Source organism: Lissotriton vulgaris, chromosome 7 (genome assembly GCF_964263255.1).
Source record: "Lissotriton vulgaris chromosome 7, aLisVul1.2, whole genome shotgun sequence".
In the NCBI taxonomy this organism is placed as follows: domain Eukaryota; kingdom Metazoa; phylum Chordata; class Amphibia; order Caudata; family Salamandridae; genus Lissotriton; species Lissotriton vulgaris.
Window position 1 is genome coordinate 402,565,461 of NC_141695.1, and position 23,358 is coordinate 402,588,818.

The 23,358-nt window shown below is 48.4% G+C and overlaps 1 protein-coding gene across 2 annotated transcripts; it reads right to left on the bottom strand.

Moving 5' to 3' along the window:
• Positions 1-1,003: 1,003 nt before the first annotated feature.
• Positions 1,004-23,064, bottom strand: LOC147701740 (myosin light polypeptide 6-like). Of its 2 annotated transcripts, none has more exons than XM_086930360.1 (5): positions 23,037-23,064; positions 10,706-10,895; positions 5,221-5,394; positions 3,679-3,774; positions 1,004-1,253 (listed from the first exon to the last, which is right to left on the bottom strand). In XM_086930360.1, exons 2-5 carry the CDS (start codon positions 10,881-10,883, stop codon positions 1,249-1,251), a joined length of 453 nt encoding a protein of 150 aa, XP_086786486.1. In that variant the 5' UTR covers positions 10,884-10,895; positions 23,037-23,064; the 3' UTR covers positions 1,004-1,248. The 2 variants fall into 2 exon arrangements, with proteins under 2 accessions (XP_086786486.1, XP_086786485.1); XM_086930359.1 differs by lacking the exon at positions 23,037-23,064 and adding an exon at positions 17,033-17,140.
• Positions 23,065-23,358: the final 294 nt, after the last annotated feature.

A 23,358-nucleotide genomic window follows, 5' to 3' on the forward strand; every position in this document is an offset into this window, starting at 1 on the left:
CTGACCTTTCCTGCTGCTTCCGGACCACCCTGACAGTCGGGAGCTGGTGCCTGTGGGTGCAGAGTCTGGCTCGGCGTGATTTATGCCATTGGTATAACAGCAGACACACTGCAGTCCATCACTGCAGTCCCCCCCTGATTAAAATTCAGCTCCGGCCCCGACTGCAGCACTCCACAAATGGAATATTCTACATAATTTCCGAAAATGCTTGTTTTTCTTGTTTAAAAAGTGACCTTGTGTGATGTAAGTAGTGTTCATTTAAAGCGCTGCAATACCTTCCGATAGAGTTCGCGCTAAATAAAAGTGCAGAAAAAACACAAGACAAATCGAACGCTTTAAAGCAAGAAAGGAACACCTCGGTGGGTGAATCACCCAGCTGGTGTCACAAGGCCCCCATAGGCAGAGCGGATGTTTCTTGCCATTCCCACCTCTGCTGATTATCTAGAGGCTACCAGGCCTTACAGTGACACCTCGTCACCCAGAATACCCTCGGCACCCTCTCCAATCTCACACCTCAGCAAAGAGCCTTTGATCAGCATTAAACAGGCGAGTGCTCCCCCCTGGGGCGCTACCTCCGGGCATAAAACACCACCTTGAGTGTACCCGTTCTTTGAGGTAGACAGTACCATATAGGAGAGGTGCAAAATAAGTGTATAATCTTGTTGTAAGCCTTTATTACTGCAGGACATAATCAGGTTTTCTTTGCTACAACAGCTTGAATTATATACAACACTACATTGGGCGCTAAAAACTGGAAAAATTCACATTGGAATGTTTAGAACTCCAACTGCTCAAAATTACTCAAAACGTAACCATGAACAAATCAATTTACACTGGAAGAATACTGAAGCATTTGCTGTGCGTAATATACTAAAAAAACAAAACATAAAACCGGTTTGCCCATAGGCAATTAAAACAGAAGTGGAATGCATGCAGGGTGAACGAACTGCTCAACTTTGCGGAAAATTGTTCTTTAAGTCCACCAATGCAGTGTGCTAAAGTGTTTGGTCTTTCAGGGCAGTTTCTCAACTAGTTTTCATCAGTGGTGGTTAAGTCCCCAGAGTAATCATTTGGGTCAGCAGCATCATCCGCATCTGCACTTTCTGCCTCCACATTATCTGCTCCTCATTTTCATCGTTTTCACCATCAATGTCCTCCTTTTCGTTTTGCTCATTGTCTTCATCATTCGCATCAGTTGTTTCCTCAACTACCGATTCTCCTGTTTGTTCAACGATTTCAAAGGGATTCTCACCCTAAAAGTAAACACAAGTTTTAAACCATCTTTAGCAAAATTTTGCAGAACAAATGCACACTAACTATTACAAAAGTAACAGCAAAAGTCTTGTGTACAGTGCAAGTAAAGAACTCAGATTTCAGATCACAAAAAAGCAGAAAGAATGTATTATTAGAAAAGGCATCTTACAACGGGGAGAACATATGCAGGACTTCTAAATTTTAGAGTATGTCCAGACAGGCCATAGGATGGAAAAATCCATGCCAGGTCTATGAACGCCCATGAGCTCCGAGGAGTCCTTGTACAGAGGGGGCGATGACTGGAATATTGAGGGTGGGCATCACATTTCCAAGAAATTAATTTCCTGCGAAACTACAATTTTTTGGGTGAAACTCAGTACGGAAGAAGTGTTATTTGCAAAGCTGAGTTAGGAGTAAACAGATCTGAACATTCAATATGCAGTGTGAGCCCTGGAGGCAGGAAGGGTGGAAGTGCATCCACAGCATTACAGGCTGCAAGCTAATTGTTGATGGTAATTAACTTATCAGTTTGCAGCATGTGTACCTGTTTGATTTAATTAATGATTTTATTTAATTTGTATAGCTCTTGAATCACCCCCAGGGGGGTATCTCAGCGCTTGGAAGCACAGCATAGGTCATGGGTACTCACAAACGTTCTCTCAGGGGCCAAATTTACACTGTGGTTTGTGTCCGAGGGCCGCACCAGTGGGGGCGGGGTCAGTGGGGGAGGTGGCAGGGCTAGAGCAACAAAAAAAACAACTGACCATGAGGTTGATCACTGGTCCCTGCAGCGGACACCTTCGTCCACTGAGCCACCAGACCCGGGATACACACATCTCTTGCTCTCTCTTTGTCTCCCTCCCTCACTCTCCCTACCTCTCCCATACTCTGTTCCCCTCCCTCTGTCTTCCTCCCCCTGTCTCCCTTTCCCTCTCTCACTCCCTCCCCCCTTTCCCTCTCACTCTGTCTCCCTTTCCCCCTCTCACTCCCTCACTGTCTCCCTTTCCCACTCTCACTCCCTCACTCTGTCAGGGCAGTTTTCAGGAGTCTTCCGAATTTAAGATGGTCCAGACACTGTCTTAGGGCCAGCTGTAGTTGATTCCAGATGAAGGGTGCGAGAAGGACTTGCCTCCGGGTCTAGCCTTTTTTATGTTGGGGCTTTTAAGGAGCGATTGGGAGCTGGCGCGCAGAGTCCGAGCCGGGTAATAGCGGCGAAGTTTCTCTACTACATCGGGAGGGCCATTGCCCCAGATAGCTTTGTGTGTGAGACAGCAGATCTAGAATTTCACGCGCTGTCGTATGGGCAGCCAGTGTAGCTGATGAGGGAGGGGAGAGGAAGCTGATCTGGGGGGAGCATTCAGAACCGTGCAGGCGGCTGTGTTTGGTATCATTTGCAATTGGTTTAAGGAGGACTCATTTGCTGCGATCAATAGGGCGTTGCAATAGTCCAGCTTGCTTGGTATCAGGGCCTGTGTTAGGGTTTTCCTTGTTGTGTCGGGGACATAAGTAAAAGCTTTCCTTAGTAAGCCATGGGTGTGGAAGCACGATCAGACTGTGTGAGTAACGTGTTTCTTCATGTTTAGGGACTGTTGAAGGTGAACACAGAGGTTTTTGACTGTGGTTGCCGGGGTCGGGGTGTGCCTAGTTCTGGGGGCCACCAGGAAGGTGACCAGAGGAGGGGGCATCTCCAAAGAGCAGAACCTCAGTTTTTGCAGCGTTCAGCTGGAGGAAATTGCTTTCCATCCAGTGAGATTTCCAGCATTCCTAAAGAGAAGGTAGATTGGGCAGATTGAGAAGTTTTATTGAAAGAGAAGGTAAGCTGTTGATGCTTTTATGCCTGTGGCTGAAGGGTTACCCATGTGTGGTGTGAAATTCGCTTTTAAGTAGAACTGCAGAATGGCCATATTTCTGGTTGAATACAAGACTGCAACAGAAATATACTTACTAGAAATACCAATAAAGAATTTGCTGGATTACATTTATATTTAAAGCAGACATCTCCAACGGATAGCTCTGAATCTACTGGCAGCTCACCAATACCCTGGAAGATTGGGGGTTTGACAGTGTGAAAACACGAGTCAGGATACAGGTATCCTGAACCTATAGGACACATGGAGGGACCCCCTCATGGGCAATTGCTTTTTTTTAAAAACCTATTAAAATTTTAAGTGCTGACTTTTCTATGGTTGTGTGGGTAAAAATGAAACTAACGTCCCTGGAACCTTTGGCATTTTCAGTGGGTTGTAAAACTTTAATTGTGACAGACATCTGAGTAGTCAAAACAATAATTCTGGAAGGCATGGTCACTCACCATTGTGGTAACTCTCATAGAAAAAGTTGGACTGCCGATTTAACTGGCCAAGCAATTATTCAACTTGAGTCAATAGGTTCAATGTCTTCAGATATGGCTCCTAAAAATCTTACCGTTGCATACTGTTCGTACCGGGACTTGACTGTTGGGTTGTTTAGGATACTTGTAGCAGTGAGTACGCTCTCCCTTTTTATTTGTTCCTTGTAAGCCTGGAATTTTTTTTAGATAAATAAACGTTAATTTATACACATACTGCTAGTTCAACTACAATAACTTGGTTGGAACCTAGAAGAGAAGGCATTCAATGTGGACAGAAACCCTTTAGAAACTACTCTGCCACCAGGGTGTGCCAGATAAGCGTTTAAAAAACACCAGGGACTCTTATTAGGGAATGACCCGCAATCTCGCTCCCTCCACAAGCAAGCAATCAAACCCCACCAAGCAGGCCGTGACCTGAAACCCCCAAGGGGAAAAGAGCACAGCCAAGAGACCAGGCGAGCAGATAATGTGCTTTAATGTAAGCTGGGACTCCGATGTCTGTGCTCTTTTCAGGACATGCCCTTTGAAGGACACAGATTGGTCAATGAGAGAGCCCAAGGATTTGGAAAAAAATGAAATAGGGAGAAGAGGCCATCCAATTTCAAAGACATGCCCTTCACATTGACAAAGCCTTTATTTGAGATACCCATAATTAATATTATAACCACCACACTGCCCAATTATTTCAACTATCAAACCAATGCCAAGGTGATGGCGATGTGAAGGTCTGTAATTGTTAATGACGTGATGGGTTGCACTGACATTCATATAGAGCCACTCTCACACAGACAGAGCCACCCACACACAGAGCCGACAAAAGAAGCTATCCACACAGAGCGCTACACACAGAGCGCTACACACAGAGCGCTATGCGCCACACACAGACAGAGAGCCACACACAGACAGACAGAGCGCCACACACACACAGACAGACAGAGCGCCACACACACACAGACAGACAGAGCGCCACACACACACAGACAGAGCGCCACACACACACAGACAGAGCCACACACACAGACAGAGCCACACACACAGACAGAGCCACACACACAGACAGATCTTCTCACCTGCACAAAGGAAAGGACAAAAATGCACACAGGCTTCGATCAAACACCTTCCAGATTAACTGCCAAGAATGCAGCAGCACGCACAGCTTCAGACCCCACACTTACCCACCAAATACACTTCCGCCACAGAAGCAGCACTGGCTGGTGAGACTAGCCAGCCACCAGGGTAAAACCAGACAGAGCAGATGTTCTGAAGAGGCCGCTACCCACAAGACAAGGGCGCCACCAATTTCCAGGACATGGCTCACCAAGACTAACTATTAGTCAGTCAAAGCTCTAGCCTGTAGAATGGGCAATCCAAAAACCACTTGTAACCCAACCATGTCCCCGTCCTCCCTCGCCCCAAAAGAATGTACAGTTAAATGAGATTGATAGGACACTTTGTAAGGCTGAAACAGGGCACATTAACTGTAATATCCAGACGCGGGTAGAAATCTAAGCTCGGAATCAGAAAGGGGGGCCCTGAATACTGCAGGGGGGCTGGGGAGTTCAGCAGTCAATTACTCTCTGCCTTGAAAATAGTACTGTGCCAAAATGGCCTCTTACCCAGAGTGACTAGTACATGTCGCAGCTCAGCGCCCATCACAGAGCCATTGGCTTCTTTGTCGAAGACCCTCAGCCCCTCCACAAAGTCATCGTAGGTACCCTGGTCCTTGTTCTTCGCAATTGTCTGCAGCATGGGCAAGAACTCGTCAAAGCCAAGCTTCTTGGTGTTAAGCTCTGGGAAGGAGAGAAGAGTTCAGAGGAGCAGTCACCGGCTGCAGCAGCGTGCCAGGCTGGAGAGTACACATTAACAGTGACAATGTGATCGTCCAAGTTCCCCAAAAACCCCCTACCACCTCCAGTCAGGTTTTTGTCCCATCCCAGACTGCCAATGAATATTACTGATATGGTCCATCTAGCAACTGTGAACGAGGCAGAGATCTCCAATTCAATGTGTGGCACAGGGCAGGGTCAGAGCTGAGGGCACAGGTGTAAGAGCTGAGGGCACAGGTGTAAGAGCTGAGGGCACAGGTGTAAGAGCTGAGGGCAAAGGGGTAAGAGCTGAGGGCAAAGGGGTAAGAGCTGAGGGCAAAGGGGTAAGAGCTGAGGGCAAAGGGGTAAGAGCTGAGGGTGAAAGGTGAGTAGAAATCTGGCGTGTTGGGAATGAGTAGAGCACAGGATACAGATTGCTTAGTGGGTGTGTGTGTGTATTCAAAGGATAAGAAGTATGTGCGGACTTCTGTGAGCTCCCCATTCCTATCGCAATACATAATGCCTTACATACTAGAGTCACATTTTCTACAGCGTGTTCCTCCTGTCACAAATCAATATTTCAACTATTTATTAAACAATTATTGCTTGAAATAGCCTGGAGGTAGGACAGCAAACGCGCATATATACCTAATTTACGAGACGGTTTCCAGTTTCCCTTTGCTGCTGGGGGGAAGAGTTGCATCATAAATACCAGAAATCATGTTTCCACAATTTAATCGCCAGTAACTCCTGAAATATTTAACAATGTTAATACCAGATCTGCCACGATTGTCACATTTTATGTAATATCCTAAATCAGATACAAGCAACATGTCGCGTCCAAGTGAAAGAGGCCCATTAGACTCTAATGCAAGCCTAAGGTTTAGTAATAATAGCCAACGAGGATATAGTGAGCACTTCTGACTTGCCCCCTAGGTTCAATGCACCACAGACATAATGAGCCCCTGGGTCTCATCGTAACAGACTGTGCACTCTGAAATACACCTTAAAATGTAGCTCCTTCAGATTCACCCAAGTTAATTTTCAACTGGGGGGTGCTCTGGTCCACGGATGAGTGGCGTATGCTCAGATCCAGGGGTGAGTGGCGGGTGCTCTGGTCCAGGGGTGAGTAGCGGGTGCTCAGATCTAGGGGTGAGTAGGGGTACTCTGGTCCAGGGGTGAGAGGCAGTTGCTCTGGTTTAGGGGTGAGTGGCGGGTGCTCTGGTCCAGGGGTGAGTAGCGGGTGCTCAGATCTAGGGGTGAGTAGGGGTACTCTGGTCCAGGGGTGAGAGGCAGGTGCTCTGGTCCAGGGGTGAGAGGCAGGTGCTCTGGTCCAGGGGGTGAGAGGCAGGTGCTCTGGTCCAGGGGGTGAGTGGCAGGTGCTCTGGTCCAGGGGTAAGTGGTGGGTGTTCTGGTCCAGGGGTGAGTGGCGGGTGCTCTGGTCCAGGGGTGAGTAGCAGGTGCTCAGATCCAGGGGTGAGTGGGGGTGTTCAGATCCAGTGTTTAGTGGCGGGAGGCAGACACGGTGTAGTTGTGAGTGATTCCTGCAGAGGTCCTGTGGTGATGGCAATGTCCAGTGTAGGGGTGAATGACTGGTGCCGAGGACCAGTGTGGGGGTGAATAACATGCGCGGGGGTGCATAACGTGTGCGGGGGTGCATAACGTGTGCGGGGGTGAATGAGGGGTGCTCGGGTCCAGTGTGAGTGACGGGTGCCGTTATCCAGTGTGAGTGACGGGTGTGGAGGTCCAGTGCAGGGTGAGAGATTCAGGTTCATCCCAGCCACTCGTTCGTCTAAACCTCGCTCTCATCCAGCACCGACTCCGCATCTCACCCGCCCAGTATTACAAAATAATCCAGCGCCCACCTGTTCGTGAGCCGAAGGGGTGGCAGCGAGGGGGTGAGCTCTCCGTCCGCCATATCCCGGCTCAGGACGCCTCCGACAGACAAACACTCACTGAGTAATTACAACACCTGGCTGCTGCGCTCCATCACAACAAACTTCGCCCAACCGGAAGTTGCATTCTGAAGGAATCCGAGCTCGGAGCCGGCCCGGCCGGGTCTGGCTCCTCTGGAATGCGGCTCCACCGGCGCAGCCTCGGCCCAGGCCTCGGGGGGATGGATGCGGGCGGGCCACGGGCGCCTGCTCTGGGCACCAGGTTCAGGCAGAAAAGGGAATGGCTGGTTCCGTCTGAACTCAACAGGAGGCAGTTCAGAGAGCAGCCGCTGGGCGGCGTGCCTGGCGTTTACAAGAGAGCGCCAACCTGCCAACCACTCCCAAAAGACAATGAGGCATTGCCCTGGCTGCCGTAGCCTGCCAGGGAGAAGAGCGTAGAAGAGCATGGCAGGCAGGGGGTGCACAATAATCGAGTGAAAGCCACAGACGTATGCCAGCCGCACCCTTGCCATCAGACCCCATCTCTGCCCGCCAGCGACATAATCTTCGAACGTCGCCCTCTGGTAGCAGCGCACACACCCGGTCTACCCAGCCCGTCATCATCCCAGGCTGTGCGCCTCACCCATCGGTGCCAGCTAAACGAAAACTGTTTAACCGGACCCCACATACCCTGTCGTCGGACCTACCCTCTGGTGCCAGCCACACAGCGGCGGCTGAACGGCACCGGCTAGACTTGGAACCGCATTCTCCCTTACGAGCCAATCTCTAGAGATAGATAGAGGTAGGGCGATAGATAGAGGGAGGGAGGGCGATAGATAGATAGAGGGCGATAGATAGATAGAGGCGATAGATAGATAGAGGGAGGGCGATGGATAGAGGGAGGGCGATGGATAGAGGGAGGGCGATGGATAGAGGGAGGGAGGGCGATAGATAGATAGGAGGGCGATAGATAGGAGGGCAATAACAGACAGATGTCCCTTCCAATGGCTAGCCTCCATTTATGGAGCTAGCCAATGGAAGAGCAGGCGGGACAAAGCACCCATACTGCTAAACAAAAGGTTTCGCCTGCGCGAACGCTGCTGCGCAGCAGATCGCCAGGCGAAACCTAAAAAACAGAAGCTGTCTATCTAGAAACATACCTTTTTTTGACCGCATTGCCATTTGATCCAGGTTTTCTCAATTTAGGTTTTTTGCCGACAAACGCCCCTCCAATGGGTTTATTAAGCGATTGCATCATCTTTCTTTTCATCCACCTTCCAGCAGGCCCACCAAATACCAGACTTTTCTGGTAGTCGACAACAATTCCAGGTCTCTGCATACCGCCATAATCGTGCAAATTGATAACATAAAATTAGCAGAGAGTATGCAGATAAGGCAAGTTACATGGTGTGCAAAAATGTGTTACCAGTTTTATAATAATGGCAGGCATAATCCAAGAACCAATGTTGGGTGGTCAAGGAATTCGTAGGCTAAGCAGCAGTTGTTGCCATTCTGGTAGGTGTAGATACTTCTTGGCTACAATTATGAAAACTGCAGTAAGGACACTGCTGTACAGGTTCTCATTTGCATTAGTGAGTTGAGAAATAAAGAAGATAAAATGCTTATAAACATGTGTGTGGTTGGGTCTGGTAGCGCGTGTGGTTTGGTTGTGTGTGGTGTGGTTGTGTGTGAGAGAACAGGGAGTTAGAGAAGGAGGCGGAGTGAAAGAACAGCAGATCAGCACAGTAAAAGCACAGGGAGTTAAAGAAGGAGGCAGGGTGGAAGAGAGCAGCAGATCAGCACGTGAGAAGAGAAGAGAACAGGGCGATAAATAGAGGGAGGGCGATAGATAGAGGGAGGGAAGGCGATAGAATGAGGGCGATAGATAAGAAAGGGAAGGAGGGCGATAGAGTAAGGGAGGGGCGATAGAGTAAGGGAGGGGCGATAGAGTAAGGGAGGGGCGATAGAGTAAGGGAGGGGCGATAGAGTAAGGGAGGGGCGATAGAGTAAGGGAGGGGCGATAGAGTAAGGGAGGGGCGATAGAGTAAGGGAGGGGCGATAGAGTAAGGGAGGGGCGATAGAGTAAGGGAGGGGCGATAGAGTAAGGGAGGGGCGATAGAGTAAGGGAGGGGCGATAGAGTAAGGGAGGGGCGATAGAGTAAGGGAGGGTCGATAGAGTAAGGGAGGGTCGATAGAGTAAGGGAGGGGCGATAGAGTAAGGGAGGGCAATAGATAGACAGATAGATAGATAGATAGAGGGAGGGTGATAGATAGAGAGGGAGGGCGATAGATAGATAGAGAGGGAGGGCGATAGATATATAGAGAGGGAGGGCGATAGATAGATACAGAGGGAGGGCGATAGATAGAGTGAAGGAGTGCGATAGAGGGAGTGCAATAGATAGAGGGAGTGCGATAGATAGAGGGAGTGCGATAGATAGAGGGAGTGCGATAGATAGAGGGAGTGCGATAGATAGAGGGAGTGCGAGAGATAGAGGGAGTGCGAGAGATAGAGAGAGGGAGTGTGATAGATAGAGAGAGGGAGGGCGATAGATAGAGGGAGGGCGATAGATAGAGGGAGGGAGGGCGATAGATAGAGGGAGGGAGGGCGATAGATAGAGGAGGGGAATGCGAGAGATAGAGGGAGTGCGAGAGTTAGAGGGAGGGAGTGCGAGAGTTAGAGGGAGGGAGTGCGAGAGTTAGAGGGAGGGAGTGCGAGAGATAGAGGGAGGGAGTGCGAGAGATAGAGGGAGGGAGGGCGATAGATAGAGTGCGATAGATAGATAGAGTGCGATAGATAGATAGAGGGCGATAGATAGATAGATAGATAGAGGGCGATAGATAGATAGATAGAGGGCGATAGATAGATAGATAGATAGAGGGCGATAGATAGATAGAGGGAGGGCGATAGATAGATAGAGGGAGGGCGATAGATAGATAGAGGGAGGGCGATAGATAGAGGGAGGGCGATAGATAGAGGGAGGGCGATAGATAGAGGGAGGGCGATAGATAGAGGGAGGGCGATAGATAGAGGGAGGGCGATAGATAGAGGGAGGGCGATAGATAGAGGGAGGGCGATAGATAGAGGGAGGGCGATAGATAGATTGAGGGAGTGCGAGAGATAGATTGAGGGAGTGCGAGAGATAGAGGGAGGGAGTGCGAGAGATAGAGGGAGGGAGTGCGAGAGATAGAGGGAGGGAGTGCGAGAGATAGAGGGAGGGAAGGCGATAGATAGATAGGAGGGCAATAACAGACAGATGTCCCTTTCAATGGCTAGCCTCCATTTATGGAGCTAGCCAATGGAAGAGCAGGCGGGACAAAGCACCCATACTGCTAAACAAAAGTTTTCGCCTGCGCGAACACTGCTATGCAGCGGATCGCCAGGCGAAACCTAAAAAACAGAAGCTGTCTATCTAGAAACATACCTTCTTTGACCGCATTGCCATTTGATCCAGGTTTTCTCAATTTAGGTTTTTTGCCGACAAACGCCCCTCCAATGGGTTTATTAAGCGATTGCATCATCTTTCTTTTCATCCACCTTCCAGCAGGCCCACCAAATACCAGACTTTTCTGGTAGTCGACAACAATTCCAGGTCTCTGCATACCGCCATAATCCTGCAAATTGATAACATAAAATTAGCAGAGAGTATGCAGATAAGGCAAGTTACATGGTGTCCAAAAATGTGTTAACAGTTTTATAATAATGGCAGGCATAATCCAAGAACCAATGTTGGGTGGTCAAGGAATTCGTAGGCTAAGCAGCAGTTGTTGCCATTCTGGTAGGTGTAGATACTTCTTGGGTACAATTATGAAAACTGCAGTAAGGACATTGCTGTACAGGTTTTCATTTGCATTAGTGAGTTGAGAAATAAAGAAGATAAAATGCTTATAAACATGTGTGTGGTTGGGTCTGGTTGCGCGTGTGGTTTGGTTGTGTGTGGTGTGGTTGTGTGTGAGAGAACAGGGAGTTAGAGAAGGAGGCGGGGTGAAAGAACAGCAGATCAGCACAGTAAAAGAACAGGGAGTTAAAGAAGGAGGTGGGGTGGAAGAGAGCAGCAGATCAGCACGTGAGAAGAGAACAGGGAGTTAGAGAAGGAGGCGGGTGGAAGAGAGCAGCAGATCAGCACGTGAGAAGAGAAGAGAAGAGAACAGGGCGATAAATAGAGGGAGGGCGATAGATAGAGGGAGGGCGATAGATAAGAAAGGGAAGGAGGGCGATAGAGTAAGGGAGGACTTTATTTTTCTGACACCGAATCCGACATTGAATTTCCTGCCACCCCTGGGGACGGGAGCGATTAAGGTACACATGAAAACACCCAGCCAGCGGACCGTTCTATTCCTTCATCCAGACCTGCAGGCGCAAGGCACAGACTACCTGTCGTTCCAACCCATGACGGGGCGAGACCGGTGGACATTAGCAGGACCGGCAGACTGTTAGGACCGCCAGCTAAACTTAAGGACTACATTTGTGGATAGTGGAACCTTATGTTCTCTATCTGTTTCTACTGTTCCCATCACCCCCAAAGGAGGGGGATGTGTTGTGTTTATAATACTTGTGTCCCTCCTAGGACACCTTACTAGACGTGCTTCCCAGTGTCCCTGCGAGGACACCGTTTAGCAGTGAGGTCACCAGCTGATAACTGTCACATATGACAGTTACCAGCTGATCGCCGAGCTGACTGCCGCTTCGCTCCATGTTAGGAGCAAACGTGTTGGTCGGAATAAAGAAGTTAAGAACACTCAATAGTTTTGTATTCTTAACACACTTTGCCAGGGCCGGTTCTGGTTCCCAGTCCGGCCCTGCAAGAGCATCGCCAATACCTGCTTAAAATATGCACTAGATGCAGTGGAAACATCAGACCGACATTATGATAGGAATCACTGAGAGAGCTATGCCTCGTTAAGAATTTCAGGTTTTAAGTTCTTAGGCGCTAGGTGGTACACTGGTGAATGGCCGCCATTAAGTTAGGCTCTCACCGTCCGGAGATCTAAATCCAGCATTTATCCTTTCAAATCGGCACCCCGGAGGCCCCCAGCAGCAGCGATCCCTGCCTTGATCCCACGGAACGTGATGTGAGAGTTACAACGCAATCGGAGCTGCGGAGTTTTTCAAAAGGAAACCAGTTGAATTAAAGAAATAACTTTTTGTTGGGGGCATGCAGGTATAAGCATGAACAAAATCCTACGCTTTACAATGCAGTTCAAAGAAGAGAAAAGGGAAAAAAGTCAAAGAGAATTCAAAATTGATCAAAAACACGCCCTTACTTCTGAATAATATTGTAACGAGGAAGTAATGGTAAGCATCAGCAACGACCGCAGCATTTGAACATTTTACTGAATAGCCTGTTCCATCGAACAGCTCTAGATAGCCACATTTTTTTATATGGCCTCAGGCAGCAGAGTATTAAAGCATTCCTTAGCAAACAATACTTGCACATCCCAGATTGAGCATATGGTGTCCCCCACCACAGAGAAGGAGAAAGTATGTTTTCTGTGCTGTACTCATGGGCCCTGAAACCACATAAGAACGTTCAGCCTCTGGAAGTAAATATATAATAGTTTCTGTACTATCGAATTAATTTTTTCACAAATTTGAGAATGATTGCTAAGATTTTGCTAATATGCACTTCTAATATGGCATTCTCTTCTTAAAGAGAGCGTGCTGCCACTTTGTCAATTCTTACGAACCTCAGTCTACCAAAGAAATGATGTGCTCTTAATTCTCGGAATCGAACCAAAGGAGAACCCTGAATCCGTCCTAACACATCGGACCAGTGGCGTCACTAGGGTTGGTGTCACCCGGTGCGGGTAACTCATGGTGTCACCCCCTCACGACTTACCGCATGGACCTCCTCCGTTCCGAGTCCGCCAGTGGACACAGATGGCAAATAACGGCCCCATACAGAATCCTTAGTAACGTTACAGTGTGTTACACCAAGAAAAAAGTGACGTGTGCATGTTACAAAGGAGTACCAAACGCAAATAGAAGGATAATACTGCAATGGACACTCAAACACAAGAACAAACGTTACGTTCGTAGGCAATGGTGGCACTTGTGCAATGATGTGCAACTATCAAAGCAAACAAAATGCCATTACCGCGCAGTTCAGGCCTATCATGCTGACTGCCCAACCCAATGAAGGAAGAAAGCTTTGCCTGGTGCACCTGCCCGAAGAGGGCCATGTTTTCGTTTGAGCCAGTAAAAAAAAGCATGTCCTGTGCACTGAATCTGATCACATTTGTGTGCCACATTTTTAACTTAGTTCATGCAGTAATATTATCTTATTAATAAATAAATGTAAACAGTCAGGTCGTGAAGTGCGATGCTACAGCAGACTTGTGTCTCACAGCTGAGGTAATGCAGCCCTCCTGATTTACCTTTGTGAGGAGCGATACTATTTGTGTATTAAAACTGGGGGTGGGTGACGATGATGCGAAACCTGGTGGCTGCTCTTTTCTGAGCTCTGCCACTTTTCTTCCACTTGTTAAACCCTACATGCACCGCAAAGGCTCCTGGCTGGCTGGTTGTTTTGCTGCTGACCCACTACGTAACATCCCAGTGTCTGCCCGGGAAGCGATCCAGCGAAGTAGAGGCCATGCTGAGATAGAGCCCTGCAGCAGAGACGCAATGGGACAACATAAGGATGACATGGCCTTGGAGAAGGGGTCTGTTTAAAAGTGGCGCTGCTGGAGAGTGCGGTGAGTGATCCCTCTTCATCATCCTAGCTGGCCTGGCCACTGTCTGAAGCCCGCCACCTGTGGGTTGTGAGTCAAGTACCAGAAGAAATGAAACCCTTTGGTGGGGCGCAGCACTGTAAAATTGTCCGCCCGTGAGGAAAGGCGGAAAAAGCACCCGGCCTGGGCCATGTTAAGGACAAGGTAAAGGAGAACTCCAAATACACATCTGTTTAAGAACCCCTATTCTTTCTGCTACAATTTGTGAAGAATTAGGCCTAGTAGTTCCATCCTTATCAGAAAAGTAATGCAGACCGTGTAATTCTAAAGGGAAGAAGTCCTAACAAAATTGTTGACCTGCCTGCACTGCCTGTCTTTATCAGCACTGATCAAATCAACGCTAAATGTTCATGAGATCGCGCAGAATGTCTTTTCCATTGTGTATCTGGACACAACACTTAGCAAGACCATGCCGCCTATTTCAGTGTCTCCAGTGTATTTCAAGGGGTTTAAGCGACAGTCTTTGACTTGCCCATCAGTTGAAACAAGCCTACTTTCATCTCCAACGGATGAAGAAGCAGCTGCCTGTGTATAGTCTAGCCGTACTAGTAAGGCATTTAAAATGTAAATATCAGCCAGATCGAATCCTGTCTCTTCTGGAAAGAAAAGAGGAGAATTTGTAACAGATCAGAACATTCCCTGCTATGTGCCACAGTGGCAAGCAGGGCTTCTACAAAGACAGTGGGACTCTGACCCTCCTGGCTACCAAAGAGTATGCTTGCTTTGTCATGGGCAGTAGAGCATCAGAGCAGTACCACCGTTGAGGAGTATGTATCCTCCTGGGCGCGAGAATGTCTGGGCAATAGTACTATCGAAGAGTATGCAGCCTGCTAGTGGGAGAACATCTGGTACTACTGCTATTGACGAGTGTGCAATTTAATGGGCAGGGGCATGTTCCCGCAGTACCACCATTGAAGAGTATACATCTGTTAAGGTGGGACAGCATCTGAGCAGTATGAATCCTCATGGACACGAGAGCAGTAACAGGGTACCACGGGTGGTTATGCGTGTGTCCCTCCCCAATCCCACTTGCATCGCTACTATTTTCTTGAATGTCTCCCCAATTCCTAGGTATTATAAGTTGAGAGCAGTAGAGGTGGGATCAAATGCCTCCTTTAAAAAACAGAGCAAATGCTCATTAACCACATCAGATGAGACTTGCCTTTTTAATACGTAAATCTTTACCCATGTGGACAGCAGACTCCTTAATCCAAGTATATGCAGGGACAGATGGACAGTGACCTGGGCATGACCTGGGCAGCCCTCTGGGCCTGGTAGATGGACCAAGGGCTGAGTGGAGCATTATCGGGGAGTGTTTATATCAGGGAGGGATGCAAGAAATGGCGACAGGCTCAGTGGTTCTCGCAAGGTACTAAAATGGACGGCCTTGCAACCGACCGAGCAAAGAGACTTATGATTGACTGAGGAGCAGAGTGTGGACCCTAATACCCTGGTCTTCATTGCTTGAATTTGCTCGCGAGAAAGAGTGGCTGAATCGTGTCACTCATAATTACACTGAAATTAAAAAAAATTCACACATAAGCATTCTGAAACTTGGCATCTATCTGATGTAAATATTATTTCTCTCTAGTCTCACCGTCGTCCCTGGCATCCCAAATTCGAAGGCGAATTGCGACGCGATATCACAGAGAAGAAGGTGGTGGCCTCTGTCTGATGTCGTCGTAGGTATTGTGTTTCACCACTGCGGCGCACGCACGGTCTCCGCGACCTCAGTCCACTCCCTGGAGGGCGCGTGACCGCGCTGTGATGAGTCAGAGAGCAGGTGCGCTGCGCACAGCGCGTGGGGGCTGTCCCATGGCCGTCATTGGTAGTAGTGCTAAGATTGACGGCCCTGGGACCAAACTGCTGGGTACATAAGCCGCGGCCCGCGCGCATCCGCATCGCACCACCAGTGACGATCATCACAACATACATCTGCATAGCTGCCAAAGTTCCAGATTGCTATGAGTGACGTTTTCATAATTTTAGGGAAATTATGAGTGACATTTCAACGACTATGAGTGACACTTTTTTGCGAGTAAAATCAAGCAATAAAAATGAAGGAAACATAAATATCAGAAATTACACCCCTTTGAGCAACGCGCCTGTGCCACCAAAAACAATTTTTTCATAGCATTGCAAGTCAGTGCAACAGTAGGAGATCATGACGTACATCATAACAAACACGTTTTCAGGTTGTCCTCGTATGCTATACGTGTTTTGCATGTCCGATTCCGTTCATTTAAGCTTACTGCAGGATTTAATTTTCTTCAGAAAAAATCAGCAGTCCAGCCTGACAAGCCCACAAACAGACAAAAAAAACACCCCACACACTGTGACCTGACCTGCCATCTGGAGATCGGACTGCACTGGTGGCAGAACGTCAACTAAATAGATAGCTGCAACCTCATCTCAAGGGGCAAATCGTCATGGTCTCAGCTGTACCCTGCATGCGCTGACAAAAGCTCGCGTCCAGTTTAGGCTTCATTGAAGCTCCGGGGCTGCCCGTCGGTCCAGCTCCAAATTATCTATGGATTCTCTCACTGTGGCCAGGCCGGACACAACCCTCTTCCTCCCTTTTCCCTCCAGGGCATAGGCTTCCCCACTGTGCAGTTCCAGGGCCAGGAGCTGCGACCTGCTGCTGTGCTGCCAGTGCTTGAATATATGTTGCATTTTGGAAGTGCACATGCACTTTGCAGCTGCAAACTGACTTTGTTCTGCACCGGGCAACCTAAGGAAGCTCTGGCCTGTGTCACCCTAGATCCGCGTTGGACAGGCAGAATCCGGCTGGCATGGGTTCTTCCCCCACCACTTCCCGATGTTATCCTGACGTGGTCCTTTCTGCCTGGGAGTCCCGGTCAGAACCGAAATGAACGGCTACCGGGCACTGATGCAGGGCCTAGTCAGGTGCACTGTATCCATTAAATCACAGAGGAGACAGCCACGCAATGAGAGCTGTTGGAGGCACACGCAGTGATTATTTACGCTCAAAAATGAATAAAAGAGTATCAAATTACCTGCGTGAGACTTCTGGCACAGCGACGATCAAAGGAGTATTGTCGGGCCCAGCGCAATGAGAGGCAGTATGCAGGCAAAATGTTCTCTGGCAGCCGCATCTGGGTGCGGTGCGGTGCATGCGTGCGTGGCGCCTTGGCGGCGTGTGCTTCAAGTTGCAGTCAGTTGCACTAACACTAAGCAGCACCCACACTAGTGGCCAGGCAGGCATACCCTAGCAACCCCACTGTCTACACTATTCCGACAATCACCTCTGTCAGAACAAAGCGTCCACCTAAACCCTCCCGAGCACCTCCGCAAATGTACAATATCCCGATCACCCTTCAGAGCCCAAGTGCCCCCGTCACCAAAACAGTCTTGACAGAGCTGCGCTGTATGCTTCACAACTGCAGATCTGCAGTAAAACACAAACTTGAAATCTCCGACACCATCACCCTTCACAAACTTGACATGCTCTTCCTCACAGAGACCTGGTTCAAAGATACCTCTCACTCTATATTTGATCTCCTATTACCCACAGGTTATTCCATATTTAGGAATGGCAGAACTGAAAACACGGGGGGAGGTGTTGCAGTCATCTTCAGAAACGCCCTCCAACTTAAGGCGTCTCCTAGCAGCTCCTCCCACACCTTTGAATGCCTTTCTCTTGAGCTTCAATTGCAACACCGTTCACCGCTCAGATTCCATATCATTTACCGCCCGCCTTGTAGCAGTAGCTCTTCGTTTATAGAAGATCTCAAAGACTTCATCAGCGACCAATACTCTCAAAGTGACAATCAGACCATCGTGGGTGACTTCAATCTCCACTGGGGCGCACCACAAGACTCCTCTGCGAACTCACTGGCCACCTTCCTCTCGGCAAATGATCTTATCCAACACTGCACTGAACCAACCCACTCTAAGGGCGCAATCCTGGACCTTGTTATTTCTAAAGCAGGCATGCTTTCTACTACTACTCCTATTCATGTAGATTGGTCTGACCACCACCTCATCCCATTCTCTCTTCAACTTTCACACTCTATAACTCTTGGCCAACCCAAGAGGGCCATCTCCTGGTTCTGTGATGCCAAAAACATTGATGTCGATCCCCCCTGTGAATCAGCTTTGCTTTCACTTCCAAGGCTAGACCCGAACATAGCTGTTGACTATCTCACCTCCCAATGCCTCACAGTTCTTGAAGCTGAAATTAATAACGTCGCTCCACTCAAAAGCAAAAGGATAAGGCCCACTCCCTCAGCACCTTGGTTCAACAAATCCCTTTATGAGGAAAGGAAGCAGCTAAGATTCCTGGAGAAGCAATTGAGGCAATTGCCTTCCACTGACAATTTAGCCTTGCTTCGCACAGCAAGATCCAAATACCACAAGCACATCTTCCTTGAGAAAGCGACGCACTTCAAAACCCTCCTTGATTCCGCCAAAAATAGACCCAAAAAACGATTCGATCTCATCAAGACTCCGAGCTGCTCTCCCCCAACCTCCAAGGTGGAGGATTCTACAAAGAGAGCAGCGGATTTCGCTACTTTCTTCGATGGAAAGGTGAAATCACTTGTGGATCAGGTTGCTCATCCTACACCTCCAGAGGAGCGCAAATCCTTAGCCATTTGGCAGAGCTTTGACCCCATATCTGAAGATGCCCTTCTCAAATGCATACGCGAAACAAAGCCCTCCAACCACTCGCTTGACCCTATCCCCAGTGCCATTGCCTTTGACTTCTATACCCATTCCCTCCCCTATTGGACCACTCTGATCAACCTCTCCCTCTGGCAAGGCTCCCTTCCTGTCCCCTTCAAAACTGGGCAGGTCACCCCTCTGCTGAAAAAGCCCACTGCTGATGCGAATGACCTCAATAACTACCGCCCCATCACTAACCTTCCCTTTCTTGCAAAGATAACGGAAAGATGTGTACCCAAACAACTCTCTCGTCATATCAAGGACAATGATCTTCTTGACAATTGTCAGTCCGGCTTCATCCAAAACTGCAGCACTGAAACAGCCCTACTGCAAGTGGTTGATGATGCGCTGAGGATACTCGACTCAGGGGGGTCCTGTCTGCTAATTCTCCTTGACCTCTCCGCAGCCTTCGACACTGTTAATCACAACACCCTCCTCAATATTCTTCAACAAAGAATGGGCATGGAGGGCACTGTGCTTAAATGGTTTGCATCCTTCCTCTCTGACAGATCTCAAATGATCAAAATAGCGAACAGTCTTTCGTCTCCTCTGGCGGTGGGTCAAGGTGTTCCCCAAGGCTCTATACTTGCACCCACGCTGTTCAATCTCTACTTAGAACCACTGGGAAACCTCCTAAGCAAATCCGGGATTCACTATCATCTCTATGCAGATGACACTCAACTCTACCTCAAGGTTGCCTCCACTCATGATCTCTCCATCCTAAAATCTACTCTGGACTCCATTCAAAACTGGATGTCATCTCATCAATTAATTCTGAATCCCTCCAAAACTGAATTCCTCCTCTTCTCCTCCTCACTCTCTCCTCCCCCGGTTCAATCATGGATGGATCAGATGAATCTACTAAACAACAAACCCATCATTGTCGACAGCGCAAAATCTCTTGGTGTCATTCTAGACAAAAAACTCAATCTAACTCCCCACATCAATTCTATTGCAAAATCTGCTCGCTACCAACTGCGCCTTCTTTGGGGAATCCGTCGCTTCTTCCCGGAGCAGGACCTTATAACCCTGGTGCAATCGCTGGTCCTCTCCAGACTAGACTACTGCAATTCTCTTCTTACTGGCCTCCCCAAATCTCACCTGTCCCCACTTAAATCTGTCTTCCATTCAGCAGCTCGTTTCATCTATGGGGCCAAAAGAAGCGATCACATCACACCGTTGTTATCCACCCTCCGCTGGCTTCCCTTCGAGGCTAGAGCCATCTACAAGACCGCTTGTATCACCCACATAGCCTTGCACTCCTCCTCTCCCCGCTACCTGGTGAATAAACTGAAACTCTCTGGAGGCTGTAGACCTTCACGCAATGCCGAGAATCTACTGCTTGAACCTCCCACTTTCAAGAAGGAAAGAACAATGGCCCAATCCTTTTCAGGCAACGCAGTGAGAATCTGGAACTCGTTTCCGCCTGAGCTCCGGACCACCGCCTCCTCCCGGGCCTTCAAAAGGGACCTCAAAGTTCTCCTCCTCCAGAGACACCTCCAAAAGTAATTCACGTCCTCTTGCTATTCGGAGGAAGACTTCCCACTACTGATATTTTTTACTTTCCATGACCATGGGAGTGCCTTCCCAGTGTTTTCCTGTGGTGGGAGTGTCTGCCTTTTTGCAGTATTCTCCATGTACTTGTGTTCGGTGCCCTTTTGTAACATGCACACAACACTTTGCCCTTGTAACCCACGGTTGCTACCTCTCACATGTTTTTACCTTTGATACTTGCACAAGTGCCACCTTGCCTACGTAACGCCTGTTCTTGTGCCTAGCACTTATTGCAGTATTATACCTCAAATTATACTCTGTTTTCTCTTATAACTGCCCACTTGTCACTTTTCCTCTTGTGCACTTTTGACTACCTCATGTATTTTTGGTTGTTCACAATTTTTACTACCTCAAGTATTTTGTTTGCTCACAATTGTCACTATTACCTTTACTACCTCATGTATTTTTGGTTGCTCACAATTTTTACTACCTCAAGTATTTTGTTTGCTCACAATTGTCATTATTACCTTTACTACCTCATGTATTTTTGGTTGCTCACAATTTTTACTACCTCATGTTTTTTGTTTGCTCACAATTGTCACTATTACCTTATGTAAGTAACGTATGTTTTAGTAATCTGCTCTTCTGTAATGTTTCTCATTATGTTTCATTTCTGTTCCTAATGTGAAGCGCTCTGACGCCTCCGGGTAAAGTCCGCGCTATATAAAAATGCATAAATAAATTTAGGACATCGAGCCTGTCGGATCTGCCACCCACGAGAGGCACCCCCGCACCACCCTAGTGACGCCACTGTGGCGTCTTCCCACGGAGCGCGACCTGCGAGCCTGTCGGATCTGCCACCCACGAGAGGCCGCGGCACTGCCTAGGGAAACGGGCCGCATAAGTACAGGGCCTGGAGGGGAGACCATCCTTTACCTAGGGCAGTGGTTCCCAAACTTTTTTGACCCGTGGCTCCATTGACCTAATCGGCAGTTGGCCGTGGCTCCCCACCGTTTATTTTTTTTTACCAGTGGGCGGGATGTAAGCCCGACCTCGGGAGTACTTCCTGTTGTCTTCCGTAAAGTAATTGGGACGCAATGAAGGTATTATAATGATATTAGTAACAAAATATGCATGGAGGCGCCCTGGGACATGGTGGCCCCTGGATCAGCCACACTCCGTTTACCCGTCACTAGTTTCACCAGGGAGTGACAAACTCGCCCTGCTTGGGGGCCTTTTTCTCAGAGAAAACCAATTTTTTTCTGCATGTGTTCGGGAGCCACCACCTCCTCCCAGGCCTCAAAACTGACCTCAAAGTTCGCCTCCTTCAAAGACACTTCCAAATGTAACTCACGCCCTCTCTATTATCTTAAGGAAGACCTTCCAGTACAGAAAATTATTTTCTCCATGACTATGGAAGTGCCTTCCCAATGTGTTCTTGTGCTTGAGTGTCTGCCATTTATTGCAGTATTATACCTCTACTTGTAGTTTGTACGTTTTTGCAACTTGCACACATATCACTTTTCCCCCCTGTAATGTACCTTTGCTACCTCTTGTATTTTGTTTGCTCATATTACTGCCTCATGCAACTTAACTTTTGCTTTTGTAATTTGGTCACTTGTAATTTTCTCATGTATCATTACTGTTCTTATTGTGAAGCGCTCTGACATCTTCGGGCATTCCACGTAGGCCCAAAAGTGCCTGACCTGTGCAGCACTTTCACGATAGCCATGTGAGGTGAAATTACATATAATGATGCCCTGATTTTGAGCAGGGTGGCATAGGGTGGGGCACTTAATGCACCTGCAAATACTGGAAGATGAGGATCGGGTATTTACTGGAAGTGGTAAATACCTCCAAATTCTGAGCTCCACTCCATGAAGGTAGCATTAAAGCACCAGACTCTGTTGTTTTGCCTTTTTACCCGGAGTTTTTGCAAATACATTTTTGGAAACCCATCAGTGGAAAGCTGCAAGGGTGCAGTCATGACTGCAAAATACAGATGTTTCATTTGTGTGTGCTTTGCTTTGTTCCCACCTGTCCTGGTTAATTTCGGACTATCTAACACCCCCCCAGAGCTGCCACCGTGCGCCCCCTCTAATGTACCTTTTGCTACCTCTTGTATTTTGTTTGCTCATATTACTGCCTCATGTAACTTAACGTTTGGTTTTGTAATTTGGTCACTTATAATTTTCACATTTATCATTACTGTTCCTATTGTGAAGCGTTCTGACACCTTCGGGCTTCCCACGTAGAACTCCCTTCACACTATCTCTCACTGAAAAGCCGAGAAAACACGGGTACAAGGAAGACAAGCTGGAAAAAGACTTTGAAAAGCCACGGTTCTGATTATCTGGCTCGCTTTTAAAGCTTGGCATGAATCTCACGTTACCAGCAAAATCGAAGGGCTTTCATGCGGAGCTCAGTGAAATCGCGCGCCACTACACTACTGTTCAAACGATTGAAAATTAAAAAGCATTATGATGAGACATTCCTACATTCGTCTGCGACACTTACTTACCGATTTGAACAGGGTCAAGCGAGGCAGGGCAGGGCACAACACGGGGGTCACCAGCAACGTGTCTCCGATGCTCCAAGCTTGCTAAGGCAGTAATGGTGAGCCTACACAGCTTATGTACAACGTGTAAATGCGTGCGTACGTACGGAAGCGTATGGCCGCAGTGTGCTGGGCAAAACCATTCCGAAGGTGGTATTTTAAACCCCCCTCCGCATGTTGGGCTGCAATTTATATCACCTACTTCCTGCATGGCGGCGCAGCGCCCCTGGCTGCTCATCACGGCGCACCAGGGCGCCGCGGCGCACACTTTGGGAACCACAGACCTAGGGGGACTGATCGGAGGCGCGTGGCTGCCGCATTCACGGAGGAGCGCCCCCCCCCCCTGGCAACGTAGAATTGGCCCCAGTCCCTGATGGGCGGGGTAGTGAAACGTCATTAAAATGAATGTGCGCATGCGCATGTGCGCACAAACCTTAATGTGCGCATGCGCATGTGCGCACAAACCGGGGATGCAGTCCCTGATGGGCGGGGTATTGAAACGTCATGAAACGTCATAAAAATTAATGTGCGCATGCGCACCATTGGTGCGCATGCGCACAATGACAGGGGGTGCGCTCAATCATGGGAGCAGCGGATCATAGAACA